This window comes from Pantherophis guttatus, chromosome 2, assembly GCF_059756535.1.
Source record: "Pantherophis guttatus breed Tessera chromosome 2, ASM5975653v1, whole genome shotgun sequence".
Lineage (NCBI taxonomy): Eukaryota > Metazoa > Chordata > Lepidosauria > Squamata > Colubridae > Pantherophis > Pantherophis guttatus.
This window is the reverse complement of record NC_142064.1, coordinates 185028691-185048111: the sequence shown is the minus strand read 5'-3', so window position 1 is coordinate 185048111 and position 19421 is coordinate 185028691. Positions and strand designations below refer to the sequence as shown.

The following is a 19421-nucleotide window of genomic DNA, read 5'->3' as shown; positions in this document are numbered from 1 at the left end:
CATTAAAAGATTGGACAACTGTTTGTCTGGGATAATATAAGGACTCCTGCCTTTAGCAGGGGGGTTGGACTAGAAGACCTTCTAGGTCCCTTTCAGTCTTACGATTCTATATTCTATGTTCTAACTGCATCAAAGCATGGCTTTCTCAGTCTTTTCTCTCTCAACCTATTCAACCATTCTTTATTTTATTTATTTTTATTATTTTATTTTATTTTTATACCGCCCTTCTCCAGCAGGACTCAGGGCGGTGAACAGACAAGGTAAAACATAGCATACAAAATTTAAAACAATTTAAAAAGATATTAAATAGTTTCAGCCCACAATTTAAAAACACCCCAATAAAATCAATTACGAATTAAAACCGAAAGATGGGATCAAGCCAGCCCAGCTAGATGAAATAAGTGAGTTTTAAGGGCCCGCCGAAAAGTTCGGAGATCTGGGATCATACGTATCTCTGGGGGTAGATCGTTCCACAGGGCGGGTGCCGCCACAGAGAAGGCTCTCCCCCTGGGGGTCGCCAGCCGACATTGTCTGGCCAACGGCACCCTGAGGAGGCCCTCTCTGTGCGAGCGTACTGGCCGGTGGGAGGCTATTGGCGGCAGAAGGTGGTCTTGTAGATACTCAGGCCCTAAGCCATGGAGCGCTTTAAAGGTAGTCACTAACACCTTGAAGGGCACCCGGAAGACCATCGGAAGCCAGTGCAGCTCGCGCAGGAGGGGTATCACATGGGAGCGCCCCGTCGCTCCCATAATCCCCCGCGCGGCCGCATTCTAGACCAGTTGGAGCTTCCGGGTGCACCCCAAGGGCAGCCTCATGTAGAGAGCATTGCAGTAGTCCAGTAGTCCAGGCAGGACTACATTGCAGTAGTCCAGGCGGGACTACTTTAGCTATCTCTTGCAACTTGATCTCAGTCATTTTAATCAAACCACCTCAACAGACTACTTTTGTACTGGCAATTTCCTTTTGGATTTAATCCTGTCATTCATCATAAATTCATCCCTGGCCCTGTCACTTTGGGTTTACCACATATATTGCTAAAGTACTGCATTTCCACTGCATTTAACTTACTTTTACGTTCCTTTTGCAGTTCCTCTGCACTCAACTTTCTTTTAAATTTATCTTGAAATATCCAATGCTCATTTTCTTTACTTTTTTTGACAAATGTTTATTCCTCACAAAGAAAACTATATTATTTACCATCCTTCTACTAGCTTCTTAATGTCTTAACATTTCTCCGATCATTTTCCCATCTTTGCAATCTCTTCTACCAAGTTATACAAATTCATCTACATGCTCTAATCTTTGGCCACTTAGATAAAATTTGATATAATTCTCTCTATTTTCTCTCTCAAATACAACTATTTTTGTCTTTGATACTTTAATTTCCAGCCTCATACTCCTTCCAGCCTCATATGATATACTTATTATTTATTATTTGTTGCAATTTATTTGGTTTCTTAGGCAGCATAACAGCATAAGACTACCCACAAATTTAGGTTCCCAACTAACATAACTTTAACACTGTCAGTATCTTTACACATTTATTCATAAATAAATTAAACAATCAAGGGGATATCACACATCCTTATTTGACATCCTTAGTATTGTATCATTTATTAAGTATCCAATTTATTCAAATGCATTTTCCTTCCACTATATACCACTCTTATCAGTGATCAACCTTCAACCCTACATTCTCACAAGACATCCCATTATTCAAACCTATTCACCATACTTGCTTTCTCTATACAAAAATGTATGTTTTTCTCACCATCATGCCTTTCTCAATAACTGTTGAAAAGCAAATATCTGGTTTGTATAGTTCCAACCAATATAAAATGTAATACCTCTCAAATTGTGGTTTGTTAGTCACCTCTTGTATCCTTCCAATCAAAATTCTACCAAAGAATTTCTTAGGCACTCTTAATAAAATAATCCCCTGTAAAGTTTTTTTTAATTCTCTTTTGTTACCTATCCTTTTATAGATGGGAACAATAACTATATTCTCTCAAACATTTCATACAGATGAAACTTTTAAACTATTCAGTAAGTAAACTACATTCACATTGGAATATTACCTGCAGCCTTAATAATTATCCTAATATTTATATTAGGAAATATATTTTCATAATTTTGGGGCGCTAACATTTATATTAAATTCAATCCTACCCTTTGAAATAACTGTATAATCTCTACATAATACTGTATCTCCCTTATTTTAAGCACATTAATGGCTCTGTTTTAGACTTTTTCACTTCATCATTTCAGCAAGCATGCTTTTTCATAATTTCCCTTAGTATAGTTCCACACAGTTTTATTGTACTGAAATTTAATAGTAGCTTCTATATTTTCTTTCCTTATGTCCACTTCCTGTTTATTCATTTGAGAGATTAATCTGTCTTCTAAACCTTTTGCATGCAGGACTCATGCTCTCACCCTGCACTCATGTCATTTTTAGTCTTGTTTCTTTCACTTCTTTCATTTTTTTCAATATTAATACCAATTAATGACCTCTCATAATCTTTTAAAGAGCATAAACAGGTAGGTGAGAATGAGATGAGAGTGTACAAGAAAAGTGACTGGACCATTCGGGGACCCAACAGAGAATAAGTATAGTGACTGTATGGTGAGTATATGGTTAGAAAAGGGTCTGTTTGAAACAAATGGTTTAAGCATAAGTCTATTCATGCACATACATGAAAAAGGAATTATTTCAATGGTAGCTTTGATTTAATTGCTTATGATGAAAGACTGAGAGAATTGATGAAGGACACATGGGTGGTAAATGCTTTAACGGTATTATAAATTGAAGAACTTTCTATCGTGCACAACTATATTACCCTAATTATTTAATCCCCAAAAATAGTAATCCAAGGTTACCTTTCAGAGAATCACTTTCAGCTCTCATTATGTCGATTAATGAATTCTCCAGTGAATGCATGTCAAAAGTTCTTGTACGATCCTATATAAATAAATACAAAGAACAGTTTAGAGCGGGAGCTAGGCTAAGCAAAAGAGCATTTTTAATTACTTTTTTCAATGTATTAATCATTTCTAAATATAAGAACCTGAAGCAGAAATTAACTAGAAAGTTATTAATGGCTTAGTAAATATCTAAAAATGCCATATATTGCAGAATTTGCTAAAACTGTACATATTTCTGAACAATCCTTTAGAACTCTGGCCCATCTCCCATGTCAAAAATTATTCAAAGTACCATACACAATTTCAACAAGGTAAAATATAATTTCAAAACATAATAGCTTGCATGTTTCAAGTAATTATTATTCATATAGTACAAGAAACTCAGCAGCCTACAATTTAGTCTGCCAGCAATAAAGTCAAATCAAGTGAAATAAAAAGTGACCCTATATTGGAATATTAAACATTGCTTCTGTTGACATGAACCTCGCTTACCCTTATTTGGTATCTATTCAAAAGGATCCCATTCCATTGAGAAATACCATAGATACAAATGCACATTACAATTGTTTTCTATAATTCTTTCCAGCAACACTTCCTTGGCTGAATCGTACAGTTTTAAATGCCAAGTGACAATTTGTATTAGAAGGTATAATTCTTATGTTTCAGTAAGGATGGTTCTATTGTCAACATATAGAATTCATAAATAGCTATTCTCAGGGTTTTCTGCTGTATATTTCATTATACTGCTGTAATGCAAATGCAATTTAAAATGCAGATTGAAAGTGCTATATACTAAATGTAATCAGTTAGATTCTCTACATTATAACTAAAAGCCATGGACTTCAAACTTAAGTGAAAATAATTTTATAAGGAATTATAGTTAACACAATTATTAATATATGACTATGTAAATAAAATTCATTCCCAAATCCTAATAAACATCAATATGTCAAGATAAAAATCATTAAAAGATTAAGAAACATTTTTAAATATTACAACAAATAATCTGTGGATATTGATATTAAAGTGTCCTTTAATATCCAAAGTTCCAAAAAATTATTATTTCTAAAATAAATATTAATCCTGTAAGATAGCACTACAGGACATTTACTACATACTTTATAATTAGGTAAGGTACTATACAATGTCCTATGAATGGTAACTATCAATAATTTCAATAATCAATAATTACTGCACAAAAAAGTACAAGAATGCTATTTCTTAGAAATATTGATATTCCAAATTGCCTGGTATTTCAGGTAACAAGATTACTCTGCATTTAAGATAGTTAGAATTATATTATAATTTACATAAACATTTCACCTAAATAACTAACTTATCACCATCATATATTCTCTGTAAATCTGGAACATGTATATCCAATAATTCTTTTATAATATCCAAAATCCTATTTTAACATAAGCCTACACAGTTCAGTCTAGTCTACAACTATGTAGAGCTCAAATTAATGAAGAACCATAAAGTTCAATGGATAGTTTTGATCCAGTCAAATATCTAATTATAATTTATTTCTCACTTGAGAGTAGGAAGAAAACTTCTGAAGGAAAAAAATGGAACATAAATGGATTAATTAATATCATGTTCCTAATTAATATTAAGCTCTTGTACTGACCCACTTTTTGATTTCTAGCTTTACTTTGTTTCACTATATTTATTAATGCATGGCACTACTAATAAAAACTAGCTCGAAGTAGTGGTTAAGGCATCAGGCTAGAAATTAGGAATTAGAAATTCTAATTCCTGCCTTAGGCCTAAGACCAGCTGGATGATCTTTGGCCAGTCACTTTCTCTCCACCTTAGGAAGGAGGTAATGGCAAACCATTTCTGCAAAACCTTGCCAAGTAAACTGCAGTGACTTGTCCAAGTAGTTTCCAAAAATTGGACACAATTAAATGGAAGGAGTAAAAAGTCCCTCAAAAAGTATACATTGCTTAAAGCAGGGCTGACAAACTCCTGGCCCATGGGCTGGATGCGTCATGCACTGGCCACGCCCACACCGTTTAGCAAAGGGGGGAAAAATCCCGATACATCATGTGACACTGCCATGACAATCTGAGTTTGACAGCCCTGGCTTAAAGCATCCCTGAACAGAAATCTATTGCCTTTCAAAAATCAAAACAAACTTTGCTGTGTCACATTTGAATACTGTGTCATCTTCAGAATTATAGAACTTCTTTTGAAGATTTCAAATCATGTAACATCTATACATATTACAGTTCTATGAAACGGTACTAACATGGACATGACAAAATGTGATTTTTGATTTACTCATCTAGTTCAGTCTGGTAACTCTTCTATACCTAAGACATCAAAATTAAATTACAGATACCACTTTGTATTTCAAGTTCAAAGCCAGCTCATCTTCCATTCTCATTTCCAAAAGAATGATGAGTGGCAAGTAAAATTTAAATATACAATAATTCTGTGTGTTCTTTGAAAACTGAAATGTTGAAATGAATTTACTATATTTACTAAATAATTATCCTCATTTCAGTATCCTAGTTACTTGAAAAGCTATGTATACTTAACATCTACAATGAGAGAGAAAATAAAAAGTAAAATATAAAGCAAAATTTGAAGCAAAGCTTTTCTATCATTGAACTTTATTAGTATGTTTAAAGTTGAAATATCAATTTTAATACTATAAAGAGAGTATATTAACAAATTAATTTCATATAGGGATGAAATTCCAGTATTGAAAAAGAAATCCATAACTGGAAAATAAGTCAGGAACAGTTCATTTATTTCTCTTAGCAAAATTGATAGGACTGAATTGTGAACAGTTTAAAAGTGTTATGTCAAAGTTGAAACCCTCCTCCAAAACTTATAAAATAGTTGTGTTAGAAATACAATGTGGTAATCTAATGTAATGTGTTTTTTAATGTGTAGTTATTTTTATTAAGAATTCAGCTTATTCCTGCTAAGATATCATACACTGGTGAAGAACTCATATTAATCTAATATGGCATCAGAATTCCATGCTAGTGTGCAGCAGTCCAAGGATGCCAATTGTCTTCAATCTTACAGCACTTTCTAGTCACTGCTTTGTCCTTTTGTAGAAAAACATAATAAAAATCCCACATATACATTTTTAAAAATCATCCAAAAATTAATTTTGGATGTAGCAGAACATTAAGGAAAAGCTTGAAATGTTTTTGAGTTAGTCATTCAGTCAGCATAATTACTGAGAGGCTGGCATCAAGTCAGTGCAGTATCAGATTTTTCACCTTGATATATCTTGTAACAATGTCTGTGAAAGCCATTAATAAATGTACCAAGAATGACTCCACAATAATTCAACACATCTAAAGACATAAAAAAGCAGGTACTACACACGACCTTTTTTTTTTTTTACATATTCTTAAAATATACATTTTCTTAGGCACCAAGAGGCTTGCTAACAACCAATAATTGTGAAAAAATATAGGCACAAGTAATTTTAAACAGAAACTCCCTTAACTGGGATTCTTAGAAGCTGAGAAGGTAGAGTTGCATTAGTTCACACTACCAGATTGACAAGTAGTTGTGCCCATAAATAATTTTTACTAACTTTCACCCTTACTCCATTTTTTATTTAAAAACATTACACATTGATAGATATATTCCCATTCCTTATCTTTTGATCTCTATATATCAAAAGCTTTTATTCTACCATCTTCACTGAAGGAAACATAGAGTCTATTTTCTGTTGTTAATACAGGAAAACTGAAATAGCCCCCATTAGTGACACAATTCTGCAATAATTTCTATACCTTTTCCATAAACTGAATATTTTTGGCAGATTTTTTCACATTTACCCAATATCCTGAAATTAAAACTTGGAAAATTTTATAATACTAAATGGCCATAAAATAATTATGAAATAAAATATCTTGCTTCAAAGAAAAAATATAATAAGGTATAGATAATAAGGGGTTCACTACCCTTATTTTCTAAAAGCTTACAAGCAAAGGATTAGTCCATATACAGGTAATCCTCAATTTACGACCACAATTTAGCCCAAAATTTATGTTGTTAAGTGAGAAATTTGTTAAGTGAGTTTTGCCCCATTTTATGACTTTTCTTGCCATATTTGTTAAGTGAATCACTGCAGTTGTTAAATTAATAAAATGGTTGTTTCCCCATTGGCCTTGCTTGTTAGAAGGTCGCAAAAGGCAATCACATGACTCCTGGACACTGCAACTGTCATAAATGTGAGTCAGTTGTCAAACATCTGAATGTAAATCACATGGCCATGGGGATGCTACAACAGTTGTAAGTGTGAAAAATAGTCATAAGTCACTTTTTTCAGTGAAGTTGTAACTTTGAATGGTCACTACATGAACTGTTGTAAGTAACTGTAAATTTAGATGTTCATGTAATCAAGATGTACCAATGATCCTAACCCAACTGCCACTCAAGAGTTCCATACACAGTAACATGCATCAAGTATCACAGAAAAGACACAGTGATAGAAACAAATGAACAAATAGGAAAATACTCCTGAAATAAGAAATAAATTTAGGAGGTCAGCCCTTCTAATTTTATTGCCTTGTGGTCTAAGCAAAATACATTTAGCTATAAAAATGACCAACTAAAAACCATTGGTACCCACTGGAAATGCAGATAAAGAATAAAGGAATTAGATCAACCTATAAATAAAAGTAGGTTTACTTTTTAGATAATGTGGTCTTGTGTTTATAACATACCATTTTCATAAAACTGGGTATCCTCGAATAGCATTTGGTTAGCTTAATACATTACAGCATGCAGTAAAAACAGGTATAAAATTTTATTTTTTCTACTTTCATTCCCTGCTTTAACATTTAAAAGGGGGAATTGTTTTTTCTTCCAATAAGAGAAGACCAAAAACACTATTTCACTCAGAGGACTCCTAATTCTGTTCATTTTAGTTCACGTCTAAATTTCAGAAAATATTGTGTAGCTCTGGAAGAGATCTTGGAAGAGACACGAAACTGTCTTGATGGCTCAGAGATTTAACTTAACATGGGTTAGTTGCAAATGTTAAATTCATTGTAGCATGATATGGTACAAAAGGGCTATCTTACATTATTTCAGAATGCATGGTTTGGCTCTCACATCTTTTTATCGGAAAGCACAGAATGGTCTCCCACAAAGCTTTAACTTCTCCAAAAGCTGAAAGAAGATGTTTTAATCTGCTACGTTACACGATGCTAGTTGTCTGATGTGGCTATCCCAAAAGAGGAAAACAAATCCACTGCCTGTCAGTGTATGAAGAATGTTTGCATATTTGTTCATGAGCTTCTCCGTAAAATTTGCAGCAGTGGACTTTCTCTAAAAATACGTATGTACAAATCCCTTTTGACATGCAGTAAATTATATCTTTTGCCAATTAACTCATCCCCCCCACCCAAACTCCCATGAGGCACAACAAGCTGAAGAGACACTTCCATGGCCACACATTACCTACATAAGTAAATCAATCCAGTTTGATGACTATGTTTATATAAGAACTGGGACCAGCTCCACAACTAAGTACTTCAGATTTACCACAGCATAATATAACACAGTTTTTAAGTTAAAGTTTTTTTAAAGAACTTGTACACAAGATCCTGAACTGTAAACTCTACAAAGAACACACAAATAATTGTACTAATAACAGCCTGACTAATCAAGGTTACAGTACTAATTTAGTACTTTATTCCCTTGAAGATAGAAGAGTGTCAGCAAATAAGGAAATACGGTAACAGCTGTTTCTTAAAGAGATATCAGGATCTTATACTATTTTTTTCATTTGTTTAAGGCACAAAAAGCATATAAGACTTCAATTAAACCTGTCAACCTGTGGGAAGGCTCGGTAAAAAGGGAGCCAAATGGTACTTATAAACATTTGCTTTATATAAAGCAAAAAACTTCAATGAATATTCTTTATTACCATCATTTACTCTGTTAAAAGAAAAATAAAATTGTTGGCTTTTTTGCTTAAAGTTTTTTTAAAATAATTCAGACATATGGAGGGGAAATAAAACATAACCTGGCTGCAATTTGTTTTACATTCTTGCTTTAACCATAATGTATCAATTTAAATAAAGATTTTACCCTCATTGTGACATTCAAAATGGGAAGCCATCAGTTTGAAATCATAGTTCCAATTTTGTCTACAATCCCTCCGAGAAAAATGAAAATAAACTCTGTGCACACCGCATTTACTACAATCCTTTTGAACTTATTACAAATGAACACAGTAATATATGTTTTTAAAAGCCAATGTAAATACTGACCGAAACACCGAATTCTTTTTTCAGAAGTAGCCAAATCTCTTTATTTAATAATATCCTTCCCCCAAGTTCAAGATATGGAGGAGGAAGATGGGAGGCAGGAGGGGAACTCTTTGATTACCTCCCAATCATGTCCTGTAAACTTTTAAAAGAATAGCAAAGATATTGGTACATAAGGCAGATAGTATGGAGTCCTGCGATTAATGCATTAGTCCCATCTTCTGCTGTAGAAGTATATAATGAAGTTAATCAAGAATATTAGTATCGGATTTTGCAGTTGGAAAAACTTCAATACGATGCAAGAGGAACAAGAATACAAAATTAGGACATCAACCATTAATGTAACCTCTTGCACCACAATACCACAATGAGTTCCCATCTTTGTGGTTTTATACCTAGTTCCTACCTAAGCAAAGCATGCATACAGTTTAAAGTATCAAGATGAGTCAGTTTTTGTTGCTATCATCTGAACAGTAACTGATGAAAGTTCCAATGTTTGCCAAGGTGAGGCAATCTCACCTGGAACACAGCAACAAACGTTATAAAATTTTAAAAAACATGTTTGGGTGTGCCAAATTTGTTTGGAACAAAGGCCTGGGTTTTTAAAGAGGTGCTTTTAAAGTGAGAAATATTTGGAGATGAAGGACTCAGTAACATAACTAGTGATGATACGATTTATCTGGGCCTCTCTTTATTCAGCAGGCATATATCCACCCACCATATATTATTCACTCTATCACATGATATTTAGTATAAAGTCCCCTTTGAGTCAAGCTCAACTGTTGATGAATCCATGGGCAGATGCATGTAGTTTTTCATGGTTGATCACCACCTTCTTCTAGAATTTCTTTTTTTAATTTCCCAATCCAACCTGTAGCCCTAGGAATTTTTAGTGATCTCTAGTACTAACCAGATTCAAACCTGCATTTGATTAATAGAACATAAATAGATCCAGATACGCCTCCCCTTCTTCCACTCCCCATTCCCAGTCCTTCTAGATTTCAACTTTCATAATTCCTAACCAGCTAACATTCCTGAAGGGCAACAAATTGGGAAAAATTGCTAATATCTCCAAATTAATACAGGTGGAAAATATGTATTATGTATTCTTGGAAAAATAAGTCATTAACCTTAGTGATCCATTCCCTTTTTCAACTACTGTATTTGATTAGAACATAACATAATCAGTAGGCTAAACATGCTTCAGATTCAAAGGGAATAATGTACCTAGGAGGGTAATCACATAATCCTGGGGAAAAACAGCTGTTTTAAGGAGCTGTTGACAGATACTAAATGATTACCTTCATATATCCCCCAAAACAGCCTTTTGCCTTCAATACTTTAATGTAAACACTAAGTTTCTATCTAAATGTCTTAATCTTCAGCAATATCAGTAGTGACAGCACTTGCCTAACCTTGGCTGGGTTTAAAACTAAACAGGGGTGGGCCTGGTTAGTACTTGGAGGAATACCAGGGGTGAAAGCTAGACCCAAAAAAAAAAAAAATCCAGAAGAAATATTTTGTTTTATTGCCAGGAAAACAAAATGGACATGTCCATAAAATCACCTGGACTTGGTTGATTTGAGAGAATGTTCAATTACCACCAAGTGGCTCCCAGTCTTTTATCATTTTGAGGCTTAACCATTTGCTTTTGTCCTACCTCAACTGGTCAACAGAAAAGACTGATACACAACTACAGTTTCTTTTTTTAGGAGGGCAACCCTAGCATTAGAACTTGCCCAAACATATGTAATTGGAGACCAAACAGTAAACTGAACACCATGTTTAAAAGAAATGGTGTATCTTTATATGCATTTTCATTTTTTTACCTTTACAAGGGGGAAAATGAAAACATACTGAAAGCAGTTCTAAGTCTACAGGTTGTCAATTTCACATTTCCCCATGGAAAATGCTACGGTGGGAAGAGACAGCCTAAAAATGCTTGTTTGGAGTCAAAATTGCCTCAGATGCTTTCTCAGTCATACATTTATGATCACCCTAGTCCATATTTCTTTCTTTCTTATGCAATTCCCAGAACAACATGACTATAAATAAAAGGTTCTGATGTACATTCCAGATTGTGGTTATGTAAAAAAAAAAAAAAAGGGTGGAGAAAAATGGGACAAGCATGTATTGCCTTATATGAAGAACAGCCACTATGAACCTAACAATACAAAATGCTGGGCTGGAGCTACAGGTTCATACAATCATGATTCAACTTTAGCAACATCTGTCAGATGTACAGACATGCTTTCTTTAAAACACTAAATCCAATTTCAACCTTCTTGAGCAATAAGTAAAACAAATACCGTCAGAGGCAGGCCGAAGATCAGATAAACATTTAAAAACAGTCTCACTACTTTTAATCCAGAATATCGCGTTATTATCATATAGCTAATGTAGATGAAAATTTAAAGAAAATAGAACAGGCTGCTGTTCTAAGCATGCTTGTCTTCATAGCAATCAACCATTCCTTATAAATTATTTTTCTAGTTTCCTTACCAGACTCATAATTTTGCATATGAAGTAGTAACTCCATTTTGCCTTTCTTTGAACAGATATTTAGGACAAATAAAAACAGATTTAACAAAAGATAAATGTAGCATATCCAATTAAAATATAATCAGAATCATTATAATTTTTTCAAGCAATTTATTGGAGCCAAGAATATACCACTAACCTAATTAACATCTTGCTTGCTATCAAGAAGCAAGTTAGGTTCACAAAACCTTGTTTGTTTCAATGAAGCTATAGAATTTTTTAAAAAGCATTAGTTTTTTGTTTTTTGTTTTTTTTGCTGGAAACATTTAACAGCTAAATGTGGGAGAATAGTCAGTATGCAGCGGTTGCATGTTTCAACTTAATAAATTCCTTCAGGGCAAGTGAAATAAGCATACAGCTATTTATTTTAGAAACTGGACTTCTGCCTAGCAGCAAGGATAAGTTTTCCTGTTTCAACCTTAACTGTCTTTAGTGCAGAACAGTGTCCCTGTTCTACAAGGAAGTACACTAGCAGGAAAGACATGTTTGCATACGTAAAAGCCGATTTGAAATCTAATTGCTACCGATAGGCCTCTACATTCTGTTACGAGTGCAGTGCAAAATAAAGCTACGAATGTTCTTTTTAAAACAAGACCAGTAGAAGTTTTACAGTAATATATTTGCTTCCAAATTGCACCATCATGATGAAGCATACATTTTCAGTGTGAAAAATATGTGGGCTTCTTCTTCACTTCTTCACTCAGCAGAAGTTGGTGTCCCTATTCAAAAGGAAAGGTAAAGATAGCAAAGGTTTTTTCCCTGCAAAGAAAATTTTTTAAATAAATTGTATTCTTATTTATATCTCTTTCCCCTCCGCCCAGATTTAATCAGTACTTTCAAATGTTCAGAGCACTTTGCAAAAAGCATTAATGCATCAATACCATGTACTGTATTATATTTTGAGAATTTTAAGCAGGTTGTATTCTAAAATACAAAAAGAACAGAAACAAAACATCGATGTTTCAACAATAAACAACCTTTCCTCTGGCACTCCCAGATCGAAATGTTTGAACCTGTCACATTCGATATAGTACATGCGCACGCTTGCAGCTTAAAAGAGGACTGGCTCTTTAAATCAAAGAGAATATGACCCACGTGCACAATTCCATACTTCTGTGGTTGTGTTCCTGGTTGGGAGCTGCACTGCAGTTTTTACTCGCTCTGCATGCAGTTAGTTTTCTCATGCTAAAGTATTAAAGGGAAAAGGTGACATAGGGACGCAAACAAAGCTCACATTATACTGTATCCTATTTCCTGTTAGGAAACGCAAACTGGACAATTCAAATTGCCATTCCTGTCTTTAAAGAGCTGCCTCTTTGGCAAACAAGCAAGAAAAACCAACAAGCATTGTGTAATTGCTGTTTACCCTTTATCTGTGCACTAGGGGGCAACTGCTACTGACTAGCGCTGCTGCAGCTACCATCGCTTCCCTCGTTGTTAATGTAGCATTAAATCTATGGATATCATTGAACATCTTCGTTAGCGGAAAATATTTTGCTGATTTTAAAACTTCAAGGAGCCGAGAGTGCAAATAAATTCAATAAATATACAGCCCATTCTATTTTCTTCCTAACAACCCAGTAAAAGATCCCTCATGCAACACTGCAACAACATCCCAACTGGGAAAAACAAGGGCAACAACCACTGTTAAAGGCAAAACTGGGTTCTAGCCTCACACCAATATCCATTTTCAATTGTCTGGTCTTCTATATCATCATAACAAAACTAAGATGTGGGATGAATAGAATTTTTTATTTCGCCTTCCATTAAATCAGGCCTAGGCACTAACAAACTACTATTTTAGTAAAGATGCATTTTAGCATCAAATGACAATGCTTTTTTAAAACAATCATCCCAGTTCATGCATCATACAACATACTAAGTATTTGAATGAAAACCAGGCGATGCTCTTTAAAAAGAAAGCCAGGTCAGCAAAGGCCTTTTTGCATCAGAGTTAATCTCTGAAGGATATTCATGTCTGTATTTCCCGTGGCACCAAGATAAGGCCAGCTCCTCTACTAGGGGAGTCTGTGATTATTACATTTGCATAAACATTGCAGAATTTACTGAATTTTCATTTACTGAAGAAAAGGCAACTTCTCTATATATGGAAGCTATTTGTGTCTGTGTGGAAAAAATAACATTGGTCCAAATAAATGGTATTGTATTTGTTACTTCTAGCAAGATACCACATAGCAGCAATACTAAACATAGCTGAACGCAGGTCTTTTAATTAAATGAACGAGAGGTAGAATTTAATTGTAGGTATTCCAAGAGCTTAATCCATATGTAAAGCTTTGTAAACATATTTTTGCACGCACTTTCATTCGAAATAAATAGTTATCTTGCACAATCATTTGGGGAAAAAAGAGAACCATTTCATGTGAAAAAGGAGGAAGAAAAAAAAGCACTATCTGCTTCATGCTGCAAAAAGTAAATGCCAAAAATTACTGGAGAATTTTCTAGATCTGCAATACTCAGCTGTTCTTTGAAGTCCTGCACTTGCCTCCTCAGCAATGAGCACAGGCATTTTAAATTAAAATGTACTTCATTAAAATATGTTCCTTTTGCTAGATACAAAGAGGCAGGCTTTGGTCCTGATATGGCCAATTTGTTCTTCATGGGGAAAAAAATGCTCACAATATATTGCCACAGATATAGATATATATAATTGGAATAATAATCCAAAGGATAAAAACCACATAATAATATTCCAGTATTCCAAGACAAAACATTCTACTTGCATCATGCCTAGGTCCGAGGCCTTAATTTATGAAGAGAAAGACAATGCTTTATCCTACCACAGTGTAGTTTATATAATCGCAATTTGCAAAATGAACTACTAAAACAATGAACCAAATCTTGCTGCAGTGAGGCTCGACCATTACCTCTGTACTCCAGCTGATTCATAGTATTATGAATCCTCATATTGCTTCCTGATTTATTATTTCATGATTTCTATTTCAGGTACATGAACTAAAAAGAAAATACAAGATGTGTCCTCTGGGTAATCTAACCCAATTATAAAATAGTTTTCTATATTTAACAAAAGTATGGCTTTTGTCTATCTACCAGTTTTCCAATTACAACAAAACTAGGTCATAGCACACGTCTGATTATATATACCATGTTGAGAAATAACAAATATTTTACAATTTTATTTTTTCATCAATATTTTTTAACGTTTTGCTATCTCAGTAAAACATTACAGAATATTCAAACTTAACCAGATTTTATAATGAAATGCAATATACTGTCAAGGTTTTCACTGCATTGTTTAAATGGCGATTTCTAATGGTAATTGTTTATAAGTGGAGAAATAGGTACTACTGAAATTCTCAGCCTATTTCCTTGCAGCAAATGGCTACCCTCCAATAGAAAAAGCTGTTTGAAATAGTCCACATCTATTTTTAGTAATGATTTATAATCTACTACTAAAATATATTGCCCTTCCTAGTAGAGACCAGCTCAACATTTTAAGATTGTTATTTGATCTGCATTAAAAAACCCACACATTCCAAATTAAATCAAAATGAAAATTATGCTTCTTGTACAAAGCTGTCAATGTGTTTTCTATAGTTTTAGGAACCGGTAATAATTAATTGCACAGAATTCTATTATATTTAAAAAGGAGCACAGTTTCAACAGTTCTTGTGCTTTAGGATTTTATTCAGTTATAAGGATGATTCCAATTATTGCTCTTGTAGTTGTTTTATTGATCAGATAATACTGATTTGACAGCAAGCTAACTAGATAATAGATTTCCTATTTTGTTTTAGGTATTTCTGACAAACATTATACAGAGCATCCATGATTCAGACATGAGCAACCATGGCATGAAATGTCACAGGATGAACTACACATTTAGGTGCATTTTTAAAACTGATTTTATAATTGTGCATTTTTAATATTTGAAGCAATGCAAAAAAAAGATAAAACATTACAATTCACGCAGTCTTTCCTAGATCTCTTTATACAGCATTTTATCTAATATTAATAAAATGATCTCACCTGAAAGGGAAAGATATTGTCAGCTCTGTTCAAACTGTCTTCCATCCAAGATTTTGGAGCAAAAACGGAACTGGGTCGTGCATACTTCTGCAACTGGATATGATTATTTGGAAAATTCTTCTTCAGGGGTGAGATGGAATTCAGGGGTGTTATTCCTCCATTCAGTCCCCTGCGGTGATCTCGCCCTTGGGACCCACCCCACCCACCACATCCACCACCAGGACTCCATGAGGAAGATGGTGTAGGTGATGGGCTTTGGTAGCTGCTCCATGGAGAGGGTGGTTTGTTAAGATTATTAGCAAGATGAGGCAGTTGATTAAAAGCAGCATTTCTATGTGTAAATGGAGGTGGATGAGGGCTTGCAGGAGACCTCCTCTGTTGTTGATGCTGATTGTGATGATGTTGAAAATGGGGGTGATGAGGGTGGTGCTGAGAGAGGGGTCCAATCTGAGGGGAAAAACTACCCCCAAAACCAGGACTGACATGATGTGGAAAATTCTGAAACAGCAGAGCACCATTATTTGCTGAAGCAGGAGGCACCCCTCCCTGGTGGAAGAAACTCGCATCTTCATTTATTATTGTTGAAGACGAAGGAGCTATAGCTGCTGCTGACCAGTTACTGAAACCAGTCAGAGAAGATGCAGTAGATGTCAGGGGCTGGCTTGAAGTACCTAGCCCTGTAGCCTCTTGATAATCAAATCCTGTTAACACTGGCGATTCTATTCTTATTTTTTCCTTCCCATTGCCATTTTCAGAAGAATTATCCCCCTGGCTTTCTTCAGATTTAGCTTTCTCAGAATCAGGCAGCATGCCTGCTTCCTGACTTTGACTAGGGGAAAGCTGCTGTTTTTCTAGGGAGTCTTGTTTTTCCTGTTGTTGACTTTTCGATTTTTCTGACCCCAGAATCTCATCCTGAATATTATGGGCAGCTGGAGCAGGAAAGAGCCAAGCTGACCCAGCACTACTGCCATTGGCAGCTGTGTTATTTATAAAAGCAGCAGGATTGGGGGCTGCATTTTGATGGTGATGTGGAGGCTGCAGATGTGGATGAAATCTGACTGGAAAAGCTGACTTATTCCCGGTGTTGTTCTGCACTAACACGCCAAACCCGTAATCCCCCATTTATTTTATTTTAGAATCTGAATTCCTCCTGGAAAGAGAAAAAAAAAATCTTTAAATGGTTTTCTTCTACTAAAGCAACAGAATAGAAAATATCTTTTTATGACAAACTTTCTTCCTACCCACTTGAGATATCTGATTTGGATATTATTCCTGGATTCTTGTAAGTGAGATCACTTAAAATATTGACATGGGTCAATTTGTGTTCACTTCCTTCTAATAGCCAGAAGGAATGGAAAGTAAATCTTTGGTTAACAAAATAAGAGCTTTCCTTTTTTAAAAAGGAAATACACAAGAATGAAGTGGGGATGAAAGAAAGTTCCAGGGAATTTTTTTAAAAAAAGATATATATAGATATATATAGATATAATATATATTAACTTTCTTGTCTTACCAACTGCCTCAACCTGCTCACGTACACATTAATGAAAAAAAGATACCATGACATCTGGTACTCCTCACTCCTTCACAGCTCCAAAAATATATTTAAATCTGGAATCATTTAATAAATTCTATATAATCTAATATATATCTGTGTTCTACTCTAACAGTCTTTGCTGTGGAAAATGTAAAGATTTTAGCTCAGGATCTCTTTAGGGAAGCAAATTCTAGAAGAGAAACTTCCCTCCCCCACAACCTGTGCTGCTACTGCCTTTGCCTGTAGGACTATGAATAATATGATTTATGCGGATGCCCTTCTGACAAGGCCTTTCTATCTCGAGAGGGTGTGAGGATTTGTTCCTTTTTCTGATCTCTAAATATTGGCATTCAGTGAGTGCTGGGTGTATGTGTACAGACTGAGTTGAGCAGGCGAAGGGTGGATTCTTGCTGCTGCTGCTGCTGGCTGGCTGGCTGGGTGGGTGGGTTCCTGCTTTTTGAAGCTCGCCTTCTATTATGATCCGATATTTACGTGTCCTTCAGATGAATCCTGGCTGCCTGCAGAGGAAAATTTTCACCTCAGAAAATCAGCAGTCAAGTGTCTGGAGGGGGGATGGAGGAAAAATACCCGTACAGCATAAGTTAAGACATTAAAAAAAAAAAAAAAGCCATCAGCAGAATAATTTATTGGGCACAAAAAAATAAAAATAAAACACGAGAGAAGGGGCTTGGGCTCAAATCCATATACTGTACCCAGAATATCTAAGGCAAGGGAGGGGAAGGCTTCCTTCTGATGAGATTTCTTCGAGGGGAAAGGAAGGAAATACAGGTCTGATGCCGCCCTTGCTCTCTCTCGCTCTCTCTCTCGCTCTCTCTCTCTCAGAGGTAGGAGCTGGCACCAAAATGGGGATTTCACCATTCACTACCCGCGCAGAGAGGGAAGGACTTTACCTCTGGAGGGGAGCAGTCTCCGCCGGGGAGGGGACGACGCTGGCGGGGAGCCGGACTCCTCTCTCCCCCATGGGAGCCGGTTTCTCAAGGGAGGAGGGTCACGAGGATCACTTAGTGGCGAAAGCGCAGGGAAGGGCCGAATCAAGGCTGGCTCTTATGGTGGAGGTGGAGGAGGAGGAGGAGGAGGAGGAGGGTGAGGAAAAGAGGGAAGCGTTGGTGGCGGCGATAGCGGTTCCCAGGGGTCCTGCCTTTCCTCCCACTGCCGATCCTCGGGGGCTGCGACTGCTTCTCCGCCTCGGCTCCTCCCGGCGTCGTTCTTTGCCCCTCATGTAAAACAATCGTCGATCGGGAGGGTGGAGGGAGGCTCCTATTAAATCGCGGAGACGCTGGGCTATTTCTGTCAAATACGCCGGTGCGTCAGCCCGGCCCGGCCGCCTCAGCCACCGCCGCCGTCTCCACAGGACCGAGCCTCCGATCGAAATGACAACCAGCTGGAGAGAGGCAGCGCGACACTTCCGGTACAGAGAAGCTCCGCCCCTCCTCTCTCCCCCCTCCCTTGTCTGCATGAGCCACGCCTCTACTCCCTCCAGTCGCTAGCCAGAAGAGGGACTGCGAGAGTCGGCCTCCCTTTTACATAAGGGCAAATGGGGCGGCGCTGCGTCCGCCATTCTTGCTTCAGGCAGTTTTCTTTCCCTCAAGAGAAGTTGAGCGGCCATGTTGGGTTAGGTAATGAAGCCACAGAGTCTGTTAAATGTATAGTTTGGTCTAATCTAAGCAACCATTTTTGAGTATGGCAGGCGTGAGCTTTTCATTGGCTAATGGTTTCTGAATGGCAGTTTATTTGATGGGGTCAGTTTATTTTAAGCATCCTGAGAAGTTTCTGGATATATAAAATTTTGTGATCTGGCATAAACATTGTTCTTGATAAAACTGCCATACGTTTTAAATCCCAATCGTAGATCCCAGACAACGATTTAGATGAATCCTTGATTAAAAAAAATATTTAACTGGAATATTACTCAGTCATCCTGGTCATGATTGTCCCAAAGGTGCTTTTTCCAGAGGCAACTGGACTTTCCAGATAGTCCAGTTGCCTCTGGAAAAAGCACCTTTGGGTTAACTGGAATATGGCATTTTCCTTTGTGATTTTGGAGACCTCTAAAGAGAGGCACAGCTCCCCTTAGGAACGTAATATTCACAGCTTGTTGTTTTAACCATTCAGTCTCATCCAACTCT

At 36.1% G+C, this 19421-nt stretch overlaps 1 protein-coding gene across 2 annotated transcripts in view; it reads right to left on the bottom strand.

Annotated features, from left to right (window-relative positions):
* The window catches only part of CPEB4 (cytoplasmic polyadenylation element binding protein 4), a 58877-nt gene extending 40205 nt beyond the window's left edge, over positions 1-18672 (bottom strand). For both annotated transcript variants that reach the window (XM_034405357.3, XM_034405363.3), the window contains exons 1-3: positions 18186-18672; positions 15738-17792; positions 2881-2962 (exon numbers count right to left, since the gene is read on the bottom strand). In XM_034405357.3, coding sequence (XP_034261248.1) covers positions 2881-2962; positions 15738-16859 — 1204 coding nt within the window. In that variant the 5' untranslated portion in view covers positions 16860-17792; positions 18186-18672. The remainder of the gene's footprint in view (positions 1-2880; positions 2963-15737; positions 17793-18185) is intronic.
* Positions 18673-19421: the final 749 nt, after the last annotated feature.